Raw genomic sequence first — 13,443 nt, forward strand, 5'->3', positions numbered from 1 at the left:
TACATCGATGGACAAACACACTACTACACCCTTTTTCCCTTTTTTAGTTGTGTAAGTTGTTTGTAGTGTTACTCGTTCAGGGATCAGTCTAAACCCTATTGAAGTTATTAGAATCTCATTGATTTCATTTGAGTTTGATCCATAGTTGGTAATACAGATCTTGAAAGGCACTGCAGTGTTTCACACTTGGTGTTTTCTATCTATATTGCCTTTCTAATGTCCTCCATGTTCAAGCATGCTAACACACCAGATGTATACAAATCACAATCCACTACACATTTTCAAATGCAGATATGAAGAGAGAGAGTTTTTACTGTCATGTAAAATAGTTCCAAAATTCCAAACTAAACCTTTAGTATTTGGGGGCAAAAAAAACCTTATTCAAGTATGGTATTTTAGTTCCAAAAATTGGATTATATCTAGGTGCCTCTACTGGATAGTATGAGTTGACTGTACCATTCACCTTTTTATTATTCTTTCAGTTTCCCTTCAATGTGAAATTAATACTCACAGGTTTTCACTCTACCCTTCTTTCTTTCTCTATCTCCCCCCCCCCCCTCCCCCGGTGGTTGTACTTCTGTATGTTTACAAAATAGCATAAATTTTAAAAGACCATAGATTTTTAAGATGATATTGGGGAAAAAATGTCAAATGGCAGAAACATTGGGAATATTACCAAAAGATGTTTAAATGAGTCTATTCCCCACATTTGTTTTTTATGTTATATGCGTTATACTTCAGTTCCCTATTTAATATTTATATTCTAGTAGCACCCAGAGTTTCTAATCAGGACTGAGGCTTCACTGAGACAGGTGCTGTATAAACACGTACAAAGACACATTCCTAGCAGAAGAGCTGGGTATGACAGCAGAAAGAAAATTGTGCTGTAATAAAAGCCTGCTTATTATTGAAGGAAGGTACTCGTGTCATAGACCATACCAAGTTACTACAATATTGAGTTATATCAAGTGGCATTTTCTTCTCTTGAACTATCAGAGGAAAGGTGAGGGGTAGAGAAAAAGGGAAGGGTTGGGAATGCAGAAAATGGAGATGAAACTCAGTTCTTCAAGCAGGGAAATGAGGAGCAGATTTAAGTGTAGAAAATGTTAGCACTGGCCAAGAAACATAAAGGAAGACATACTCCCTGATCTGAGGAGTTTACAGTCTTAAAAAAATCACAGCTCCAGGAACATGTTAAGGAAGCCAAGATAATGTAGATAATTATAGACCCTCGCAGGGTCTCGGAGTCTGGGCTCCAGCCTCAGCTCAAATGTCTACACTGATATTTTGTAACCCCACAGCCCAGGTTAGCTGAGGATAGCTGCAGCCATGCTGTGGGTCTTCTATTGCAGTGTGAGCATACCCAGTGAAAACAAAAAGGTCAGGACAACAAGTCCAAGCTATATAAAAGCAGCCGGGGAAAGACTACTGCATGTGTGTGTCTTAATTTGTCTTTTAAATCTGATATCTTGCAATTGAACAGTTGAAACTTAGATTTATTTAAATGAATGAACTCAGCTATAGAGTCTTACTTCTTATTTTTCATTTCTTTCAGTGTTCTTCCACAATGCAATACCTTTTGTAGGGTTTGGATTCTTGGATAATGCAATTATGATTGCTGCGGTAAGTTTTTCTTTGTCTGAAGATAAAGGAACTGTAGTGTCTCAGATTAAATAAACATAGTTTCTACTCATCACTTCTATTATGATTTCCAGAAGACTTTTTTTTCTACCATGTTGCTAACTTCAGTCCCATTTTAGTACTTCCACTGAGAATATTTTCACATTTTATTTATACAGAATATTTTCAAAATTTGTTTTTTTTTTCTTTTTCAGAATAGTGATGTTCATGTCTGAAGGGGCAAAATTAAAGCTGATCTTATTTTTGCGTGGTTTGAAAAGAACTTGCTTTTTTTTCTGCTCTTAAAGATCTGTGCAGTGTGAGCAGTCTAATGTGTGAAGAATCCTTTGTTCTGTTGACTGACACTGGCTTGCCATGTGACATTAGACATGTAATGAAACATGTCTTATTTATAAAATGGTTATAATATATACACAGCACATGGGAGTGTTGACTGACACTGGCTTGCCATGTGACATTAGACATGTAATGAAACGTCTTATTTATAAAATGGTTATAATATATACACAGCACACGGGAGTATTGTCATGCTTAATGTTTGTAAAGAATGTTCGTGATTTGCTGATAAGTGGTCCTATAGATATGCTGTAAGTGCTTTTGCTGCTTTTTATTATATACAGTATTTTATTAATCTAGGTGGGTTTAATTGGAATAACACTTTCAAATATTTCTACCTAATTCATCGATTCTGTGGCCAGAAAAGATCATTTTGATCATCTAGTCTGAACATCTGTATAACACAGGCCATAGAACTTCCCCAAAATAATTCCTAAAGGCAAAATAAACTAGTGGAGTGGGAACAGGAGTAGAGGCCAAAAACTCTTACTTTTAATCTTGATTTTTACCACCGACCCTAGGGGGTTGGGCATGCTACTTAATCGCATTGTGTCATCTTCCTCATCTGACAAATAAGGCCCTATCTCATGTGGTGTTGAGTATTTATTATTTTGATTAGCATTTGAAGATGTAAAAGTGTTAAAATAATTATAACATGTATTAGTTTTACATTTAGCTAAGAGAATTAAAATAGGAAATTAGTGTGCTGAGATTGGGACTCCTGTTTTCTGATGTCCAGCAGATAGCCACTGTGAAACAAATATATAGTATGAAATGAATATAGGAGGTATTAAACATATGAAGCAGGGACCTGTATTTAAGGGAATGGGAAAGGCTGGGAGGAGATGTATTGATCAAGTAGAAGCTATGGTATTACCTATCTCTGTACTTCTAAATACGAAGCAAGCAGCCGTCAGTCTGTTATGTTAAAAATGAATGTTCTTAACTTATTGCTGACAAGTAATGCCTCAAATAATGACAAGACGAACTTTTATTTTCAGGGAACCCAAATAGAATTATCGATTGGAGTTGTCCTGGGAATAACTACTATGGCAGGCAAGTAAGATAAACACAATAAATGTAAACCAAAATAGCAAATTCCTTCAGTCTAGACTGAAAATAAGCCACATGGATTTGAAACAGCTGCTCTTTGTTCCATAATTGAATCTTGTTTATAGAGAAACAATTCTGTTGTTAAAAGTAAGTATTCCATATACAATCATGGAATTTTCAGCTGAAATAGCCTCTGAAGATATTGATAGATTGTATAAAAATCCAGTTGTGTTACTTTTTTTTTTTAAAAAGTGGCATTTCTGTAGGAAAGCTGTAAACCACCACAGGTCTGATTCTACAAGCTGCTATGTGCCTGCAACTCCAAATAAAGTACACAGGAGTTGAGGGAACTCACCTTGCAAAATCAGGCTCACAGTCTATAGCTGTTAAGTATGTTTAAATGATCTTGTCTGTTTACCAGCATTTGTAACATGTTGTTTTAATTCTGTCATTGTTTGAAAGAAGACTCTAAAGTTCCAGTTGCAGAGAAATGGCACTTAAATGCTTAAATGAAAGTAGGGATGACTTTGTCTTGTATAAATCTAGATGTAACTCTTTTGCAAAATTCTGCTTTACTACAAAATTATCAAAAGTATTTTTGTTTAACTAATTAATGGTGGCCAATACCAGATGCTTCAGTGGTAATGAACAGAACATGGCAATTATTGAGTGATCCATCCCCTTGTCATCCAGTCCCAGCTTCTGGCAGTCAGAGGTTTAGAGACACTGAAGGCATGGGATTGTATCCCCAGACCATCTTAGCTAATAGCCATTGATGTATCTATCATCGATTAAACTCAACTAATTCTTTTTGAACCCAGTTATACTTTTGGCCTTCACAGCATCCCCTGGCAAAGAGTTCCATACATTGACTGTGTGTTGAATGAAGAAGTACTTCCTTATGTTTAAACCTGCTGTCTGTTAATTTTATTGGGTGAAGCCCTAGTTTTAGTATTTTGTGAAAGGGTAAATAACACTTCCCTGTTCACTTTCTCCACACCATTCATGATTTTTTAGATCTCTATCATTTTGGAATGCAGAGATGTATAGTTTCTCCATGTGGGTGTTCTCCTCAAATACTAGTTAATAGGACATAGAATGAGTAGTTTCCTTCTCTGTTTTTAGGAAAATACACATTAGCAACAGGAATTTAGTTATAAATCCAGTAGCATTAGCAGAACTTTTTGAATGACTTTCTTAACATGGCTAGTATAGACCTAGAAAGAGTGCTCAGTTGGAAAATGTCAAACATAAAAGCCACAAAAATGTGACTAAAAATAGTGCCATGCTTTGTAATTTGCTTTACGGAGTCCCTGTTAAAATGTGAAATATCATCAAGAAAAACTGTTGATTGAGAGGGAATTGGTGTCTGATTATGCCATGTTGATTTACTTCTGTTATGTGATATTTGTGTGTGTGTGTATATATATATAGTTATTTATTTAACTGGGAAGAAAATCTAAGTTAATTAGAACTGTCCTTAAGATTAGTTTGGTAATTTAAAGCTTTTTGTTCTGCTTGCCCATACAAGATTCAATATGCATGTTGGTATACACTGACTGAATTACCAGTCTTAGACATTTTTACACCAGATCTGAAAAAGTTGTGTCTAGGCACTGCCAATGGCATTAAGTAACAGACAGGCAAAGCCTAACAGGCACTTTGGTGTCTTTAGTGTTTTGCAGTCCCCATAGAATGCTTTGTGACCACTCCATGTTGGATAGACTTACAACCTTTACATTGGCCAAGTGAACTGTTGTATTTTGGTGCTGGGGGTATCTGTTAAACCAAACGTGTTATACCAACTATCTGAATTATCTCCTTTATTTTTACTTCTGAGATAAAGAAATAATTTAAGTTTCGAAGTTGGAGTACTTCCTGTTTACTTTCAGTGGTATGTACTCTCTCCGCACATGTGGGAGAGCGGCCCAGAAGGCAAGAGGAATTGGTTTGCCTTGTGTAGACTGACTTTATCTTTTTAATATTAATTAAATTTAAAAAAAAATCTAACAACAAAAAAGTAAACCTCCTTGCGAGTTCTGCTCTTGCAACATAAATGTTTTAAATGTGTGTAATGTAAAACATTACTCTTTCAGGCATGTATAAAATATATTTCTCAGAATAAGAGCTAGTCTACATGACCAATGCAACTGTACCACTGTAGCGCGTCTCGAAGACTCACTCTGCCTATGGGAGAGCACTAGCCTGTCGGCATAATTACTCCACCTCTATGAGAGGCAGAAGCTATGTCCATGGGATACCACTGCCTTTTACTGGAATATCTGTCATACCTAGCTATACAACTTCTGGTGCGAGTGCTGTTGCTTCTGCTAACTGACTGGAAGCCTTTTTGTGTGACTCCAACTAAGGACTCCTAGTTCCTGTGTCAGATATACAAAGTTGGCTGGTGGCTGTGGCCATTGTTAACTAAAGTCTGAAAATTTGTTATTCCATGTCCCAGAACTGAGTGATTTTCCTGAATTTAATAAATTCAAGAAAATAAGTACACCACCTATGATGTTAAAGCTCTGCTAGACCTAGTGTTACAAATTGTGCTGCTAAAAGAAATCCTAGTGTGAGAGAAGAAACTTAATTCTGGATACTCATGCTATATATCTTAATTACTCTTTTGTCCGTGGGTTTTGTAAAATAATGCTTTCCTGTTTCTCAATTTTTCAGCTGCTGCTTTGGGAAATCTTGTTTCAGATTTAGCTGGACTCGGGTAAGTCTGCATTTTGCTTGAAGTATGTTATTGCCTGATCTCAAAAAAACAAAACAAAAACCCCCCACTCAACAAAGCTTAATACACTGTAGAAATCTCTTTGGGTGTTTCTAATTCTTGAAATGTGTATTAACAAACCAGATACCCATAAAGATACCAAAATAATTGCCCTTCTCTCCTTGCTTTGCTCAGAAATAAAGCTGCATTCTTCTTTGAATTACTGCACCTGTGGCTCCCAGTTATGGTGTTCATATATCCCAGCACAGGAGTTTTGAACATTTTCAGTAGCAGTGTCCAGGAGGGGGTTGCCTTGTATGCCCTCATTCCCCAAGTACATAAAGGGCACAATGATCCCAACTGCCACCCAGTTCCTTCTAACTGCCTCAGCCAGCGAGTCAGAACAACTATCGGTGTGTCTACACTGCAAAGAAAAAAACACAGGGCAGCAAGTCTCACATTCTAGGTCAACTGACTCAAGCTTGCAGGGCTTGCTGTACAGGGCCAAAAATAAAAGCTAAAAATTTCTGCTTGGGCTTTGAAACCCAGCGGAGAGGTGTGGGGGATGCAAAGGGACCTAGCACTGTCTTCACAGGGGCTTAGGTCAGCTTCATAGCACTGCTCAGGGGTGTGGATGTCACACCCCTGACCAGTATAGTTAAACTGATGTGCTTTTCTAGTGTAGGCCAGGTCTCAGTTTCGCAGCATCGAATCCTGTCTCTGTGGCTGGGAGGGCAGAGGAGTTCTTCAAAGGAGCTGTTATGCCAGTGCTGAGAGTGCAGAGGAGCGCTGTTGTGCTGAAGCATAGCACAGAGCTGTGACAGAAATCTTCCTCTTCCTCTTCAGCTAAAAGATCTCAAAGGAAGAAGAATTCAGACAGTCACCTTCTTTCCTCCTCTTCAGCACAGGCTTCAGCAGCACTCTCCCTTTCAGCATCAGAGTGGTTTGGACAGTCTTCTGCAGTGCTTCCCTCGTTGGCACAGCACCTTTGATCAAAGCCCGTTCTGGGCCAGGGTTTCAGCTGCTGAGGAAACTTCAAAGCAGGGAGAGGCATCTACAATACCCTCGCTGCAGGGACCTTTTTACAACTAAATTTGCAGTTCCAAAGGCTTCTTTTATGTCTTTGCCAAACCTCAGGGTCACTCCAGATCCTATGTCACCAGTCCTAGAAGTTCCCCAATCTTGATACCAAACATATCCCTTCCTCAAAACGAAGCCAGGGTACCGCTAAAGAAAATTGCTTTGAACCAGCATGTTGATACAATTAAGGATTTAAGTCCCAATCAAATCCTTCCATCTCCTGTTATGGGTTCTGCACAGGGCTTTGGAGCTGTGCTCTGGCTCTGCTCCAGCTCCAGGCAAAAAAACCTGCTGCTCCGTGCTCCCAGCTTCAGGCTCCGCTCCAAAGCCCTGGTTCTGCATTAGAAGTTTCTTCATCCAAAGATGCTGACGGGAGTCCTCCACCAAAAAGGAAATTGCATGAACGGAAAGAAAATAAGTCTTGTTAGGCATATGGAAAAGACCTTCCCATTTAACCCAAGGACACTAATTATTACTATGCTCCTTGATTCCCTCCACTACTTTCCATATGGTCCACAACCATGGCCATATTTGGCTCTCATGGCCTCAATAGTTGCAATTTTGAGGGACAAGTTCTCCCACAGTATATGAAATCTATTCATGAGTCACCTGCTACAAACCGTATAGTCCTGATCACCCATTAAGTTGAAGATGCAGACGAACAACAAATTGTAAGTGATGGTGAAATACCAGCCCATCAGGACAATTCTTCTGATCTTCTTTCTTACCTGATGGAAACCATTTCATAGGCTACACCACTTTCAGCGGATGATTTTTAAAATCTTTGAGGAATCATTGAAGCATATGACAAAAACAATAGAATTTACTATGGTGACAGTTCAGGAAAAACAAACATTTTGATATTCTACAGTCAGCATCCCAAAGCAGGTTTACACTACCTATTAATGAAGGAGTATTGGATCCAACAAAAGATTTCTGGGCTACCTCTGTTTCCATTTCAGCTATTTTAAAACACACTGATCATAGATATCAGGTGCCCCCTAGGATTTGAGTATCTTTGTCACATCATCATCTCGCTTCATCACCACTGGTTGCTGCAGCCAATGAACGATCAAAACAGACTAGGAAATCTGTTCCAAAGGAGATTGGATTTTTTTTGAAAGAAAATTTACTCTTCAGCATTTTTATAGATCAGGATAGCAAATTATCAAATCATGCTGTCTAAATATGATTATATCCAGTGGGTAGACTGTCGTTTAAGGACAAATTGCACTCAGAATAGAGCTGACTTTAAAGCTATTTGTGAAGAAGAGCAGCTTATTGCTAAAACCTCTCCAAGCTACGTTAGATGCTGCTGATTTGAGTGCTTGTTTAGTGGCTGTAGGTATCATGATGCAGTGCTCATTGTGGTTCTCTGCATCAGGTTTACCAAAAGAACTGCAAGTGACAATTGAAGATCTGCCATTTGATGGTCAGAATCTATTCAGTGCCAAGTCTTACGAATCTCTGCATTAATTAAAAGACTCAAGTTGCACACTCAGGTCATTGGGTTTATGTAATCCTTCCTTCAAAAAGAAATTAGTTTCATCCTCAATTTTCATTCTCCAGATATAGGAATGCTCAATATCCTTCTTTTTCATATTCCTGACACCAAAGGCCCTTCTGAAAAATCTAGAAAGAAATTTAGATATCAGAAGTAGTAATCAACTCCACTGCCCTCTTCTAGAATTACTCAGTTGCGTCAGACACACAGACGTCAGATTTGATGCTCTTTTACTCCACCCTTTGGTTCCCATCTATTTTATTTCCTGGAGGCTTGGTAGAAATCACCACAGATTGATGGGTCCATTAAGTAATCAGGGTTGGTTATGTCATTCAGTTTCAATCCTTGCCTCCTTCCCAGTCCCTTTTCAGGGACCTTTCTTATGAGAGTGTCATGGATCAGAAAATTGACAAAACTGCTCAAGCTTGGAGCAAGAGAGTTAGTTCCTCAGCAGTATATGGGAAAAGGCTTGTATTCTCCCTGTTTCCTCATATTAAAAATAAAGGTGACTTGCGTTCGATTCAAGATCTCAGGAACCTCAACAAATTCATTTGGCATGCAAGGTTCTACATGGTAACTCTTGCTTCAGTTATCCCTGTGCTGGATCCCATGGATTAGTTCATTACCTTTGACTTACAGGACACTTATTTTCATGTATCAATCACACCCAGCACACAGAAAGTATCTGTTTTATGGCTCTGGGGAGTCATTACTCATTCAGAATACTACTTTGGAATTTCATCAGTACAGAAGACATTTACAAAATTCTTGTCAGTAGTGCAGCCCATCTCCTCAGAAAAGGGTTGCATATTTACCATTCCCTAGAAGACTGGCTTGTGTAGGGGAAGTGACGAACACAGGTCATAACGGCAGCAAAGAAAGTGATTTGTTTGTTTTCATTCCTGGGTTTAAGGATCAACTTTAAAAAGTCTACTCAGATTCTGTCCCAATACATAGAGTTCATCAGAGCTCTCTTAGACTCAATAGCAGTGAGACGTTCCTCGCGCCGGACAGATTTCAAATAATAAAAAATCTGATTCTTCACCTCCATACTTACCCACAGACAACAATAAGGATATGCCTGAAGCTTCTAGGCCATATGCTTTGTGTACATTTGTAACCCCATTTGCCAGGTTACGTCTGGCTGTTTCAAGCATGGATCAAAACTGTTTACAGACCAGCAATCCACACTAAGTCAGTGAAAGTGCTGATCCTAGATCAAACTCTATTCTTGATGGAAAGGTGGATGATACATGGAAATGTATGTGCAGGAATTCCATTTGCCCCTCTGATTGCACCCAAAACTTTGATAACATATGCACCCAATATGAGCTGGGGAGAACACACAAATCAAGACTGGAGGCCATGAGTTCGAACATATCTAGAATCCACAGTTCACATAAATGTACTTGAACCAAGGGAGGTAAGATTAGCTTGCAAAGCATTTCTACCTGTCATAAAGAATTCTTAAATCCAAGTTCTGACGGACAATTCCATGGCTGCCTATTACTTAAATAGATGGAGGCACGAGGTCAGGCCTTCTTTGCCAACAAGCCATAAAACTTCGGGAATGGTGCATTCAGAATCACATAAAATTGACAGCTCTTCGTCTCCCAGAAAAGAAAAAATGGTCTAGTGGCCTCACGGAGGAGGAAAATGTACTTATCTCACAAGTGGGAAGTAAAAAAATGCAATACTAAACTGATTTTTTTCAAGTGTGGGGACTTCCCCAGATAGACCTAGTTACATCAGTTCAAAATAGGAAATGTGTGATATTTTGCTCCAGGAAAGAATCTGGAATCTCTAACAGATGATTCATGATTTCTTGGTCACACCGTTTGATGTATGTTTTCCCTCCATTTCCACTAATTCCAAGGGTGTTAGACAATATGGCAAGAAAAGTCTTGAGTTATACAGATGGCTCTGGCTTGACCTTGCCAGTTTCGATTCTCAGATCAAATGTTACTGTCATCAGTTTGTCACATTCACAGTTCTGGAAGGCCTGTTATCATAGAGTCACGGTCTGATTCTCCACCCAGACCCAGCCTCTCTGCCTTTCACATCCTGGATGGTATCTGGATGTCTTCAACAGACAGAGAGCATTCTTCAGACGTACAGACCATTCTTCTTCGGAGTAGAAAATTATCCAATAGGGCTAAATACATGGCCAAATGGAAACATTTTTCTTTATGGGCAAGGTCGAAAGGTTACGCTCCATCTCAGTGTTCAGTTCCAATAATATTAGATTGCCTCTTATTTAAAGCATTCAAGACTTTATCTCTTCAATCAAATTCATTTGGCAGTGATATCTGTATTTCATTCTCCAAAAGAGGGAGATACATTTTTTTTTTCCCCTCTCATAAATCAATGAATAGATTTATTAAAGGGCTTGTTCACATTTTTTTCCTTTTGTGAGAGAGATTGCTTCAGCATGGGACTTAAATTTAGTGCTTTCGTCACTTATGGACATCCCCACTTTGAACCTTTATCAGATTGTTCAGTTCATCTAACAATGAAGGTAGCATTTCTGGTGCCAATTAACATCAGCTAGTAGAATAAGCATATTTCAAGCCATATGGATTAATCCTCCATACACATTTTTTTTCACATGGATAGAGTAACTGAGATTGCATCCATATTTTATTTCCAAATTGCTATCAGATTTTCATAACAATCAGTTCACGCATTTACCAGTTTTTCCCCACAAAAGCTTCATTCTTCTCCTGCTGAATCTAAATTACGTATTTTAGATATGAGGTCCCTGTTATATTGCCTAGCTAGCACTAGATCTTTTCATAAAAAGACAAGATTTTTCATTGCTTAGGATGACAAATCAAAAGGGATGGCTATTTCATCACAGACTTTCAAAATAGATATAGCATGTCTTAGAACTGCTTATATTAACAGGAAGAGACATCTGTCAAGCATTCAAACCACTCCACCAGAGCATAAGCTTCATAGATAGCAGCTTAAGTCAAGTCCTAATATAAGAAATATATATAACAGCTACCAGGTCTTTAGCTCGTACATTTACGAAACATTATTAGTTAATTACTGCTTCAAGACGTGACACCCATTTTGGTAGAGTTGTTTTGCCGTCTCTTTTCCAATAAGTCCTGGCTCTCATCTCTTAACAGATAACTGCTAGGTGATCGCTATAAGTGGGCTACTCATGTGCAGTACTGCGAAGGAGGAAGAATGGTTATTTACCTGGTAGTAACTGTGGTTCTTTGAGATTTTCTGCGCATGTGGATCCCATGACACAGCCACCATCCCCACAGCTTAGAGTCCTATAAATGAGGATTCTGGGTGGCAAAAGGAACTGAATAGTGGTTGAGGTTGCTGTGACCTTTGTGCCTTTGGAGGGGACAGGCACAAGGGCATGCAGGTTACATGTGTGATGTCTACTGGACACTGCTAGTGAAAATGTTCCCAACCCCTGTGCTGGGGCACGTGGACCCCATAAGTGGGATCCACATGTGCAGAACGTCTTGAAGAACAACAGTTACTATGAGGTAAGTAACTGTTCTTTATCTGTTTCTTACAGTAGCTGGAATTACGATATCGTTACTCACATTGATTTCTCTTCCCGTTTCGGAATGTATTTTAGCCTTTGCTCCATTCCAAAAATATAGCAAAGTAGCTAAAGTTTAGCTTTAGAAGTTTTGCTGTATCCATTAAAAAGTATATTCACATACTTTGCAGATGATAAATAGAATTTTCACCCATTGTTGCAAACAGAACTTGCATTCACAAAACCCATTCATTTCAATGTGTTCTGTAGATGCAAATATAAAACAGTTGCCTACTGGTAAGGGTTAGAATTGTGTTTGCACAAATGTTTGTACCTGCAAAATGTGGACCCATGTATGTATGTGCATATATGTGTTTTTGTGCATGTCTAAATGGAGACTCAGTAGAGAACCAGCTGAAAACTTGACCCTAAGGACAGTTCATTAATGTTCAAGTTGCATTAATGTAATGAAATGGCCAGAAAGTGCAAAACTGTGTTCAGATTAGAGAAACATAACTAAAGTGCCATAAATCCAACATTTTAATATTTTTCATGCTAAGCTTTTTTTAGAGCAGTTCCTTAAAAATGTCCTTGATCATCTCAGCATGACATACATTCTGTGCTAGAATATGAAGTTGCCACCAGCAGTATGTGGAGTCAGTATTTGAGACTTTGGGCAAGATCTTTGGATAGCATCATATGCTGTCTTAGCCTCAGTTAGTTCAATGCTGTCTCATTCTGGAATAACAAAGCCCACAGTGAGAATCTTTTGGTGTTAGTAACTTCAAATAGCTTTTTCATATACAGGAAAAAATATGGAAGTAGTTATAAACTGTTCAGTCCTAATCTATAAACTGGACTTTATATTATAGTTTGAATAGACTCTGCATCTTTCAGTCCATTTAATGTAGTTTACTAGAGCGCCTAGACAGGTGATCTGGAACATCCCAACAATCTGCCTTCAGGCAGGTTTGTTCAGCTGGCCTGCATCTTTGGAATACACTCCTTTTTATGGAGTTTATTTCCAGAGGACTTGTGCAACCTAGAGCTCCGTAACTATTTCCTTGAGGCTTATTTGGTAGGCCAAGTCCTTCCCAAACTCATTTCCACCACCTTTACTGTGTAGCAGCCCACTATCTGCACCTAACGATAAAAGTGAGACTAACCTCCAGGTGGATAAGTTGGTTAAAAGAGAGAGAGCTTTCCTAACTTGCATTCCTCTGCAGTGGGAAAACACTGCACTGTTAATACCAAGTGTTCCCCAGCAAGTGGCTAAAGTTCCAGGCATGCTTTGGAATATTGCCAAAGCTTTGACAAGAGGTAACAGGCTTTTAGAATCTCTACATAGAGAATTTCATGGTAATAACAATTTGCTCTTGGAAAACTGAAAAACCTGAAGAGTTGCATATAAACTAGTAATTCTTTGGAATTACTTACCTGCATTGGGAGGGGCAATCTACAAATACAGTGCCTCATACAATTTTAATATATTTTGCAAGTATTAATGTGCCTTGAGAATCACAAAAGTGGGTAGAGTGGGTGAGGTAATATCTTTTATTGGACCAACCTCTGTTGGTGGAAGAGAAGCGTTCAAGC

General features: G+C 38.6%; 1 protein-coding gene across 2 annotated transcripts in view; it reads left to right on the top strand.

The window, feature by feature from the left end:
• Positions 1–13,443, top strand: part of TMEM65 (transmembrane protein 65) — a 49,614-nt gene that overhangs the window by 29,948 nt on the left and 6,223 nt on the right. For both annotated transcript variants that reach the window (XM_077809817.1, XM_077809819.1), the window contains 3 exons: positions 1,556–1,623; positions 2,979–3,033; positions 5,710–5,752. In XM_077809817.1, coding sequence (XP_077665943.1) covers positions 1,556–1,623; positions 2,979–3,033; positions 5,710–5,752 — 166 coding nt within the window. The remainder of the gene's footprint in view (positions 1–1,555; positions 1,624–2,978; positions 3,034–5,709; positions 5,753–13,443) is intronic.

This window comes from Eretmochelys imbricata, chromosome 2, assembly GCF_965152235.1.
Source record: "Eretmochelys imbricata isolate rEreImb1 chromosome 2, rEreImb1.hap1, whole genome shotgun sequence".
In the NCBI taxonomy this organism is placed as follows: Eukaryota; Metazoa; Chordata; order Testudines; family Cheloniidae; genus Eretmochelys; species Eretmochelys imbricata.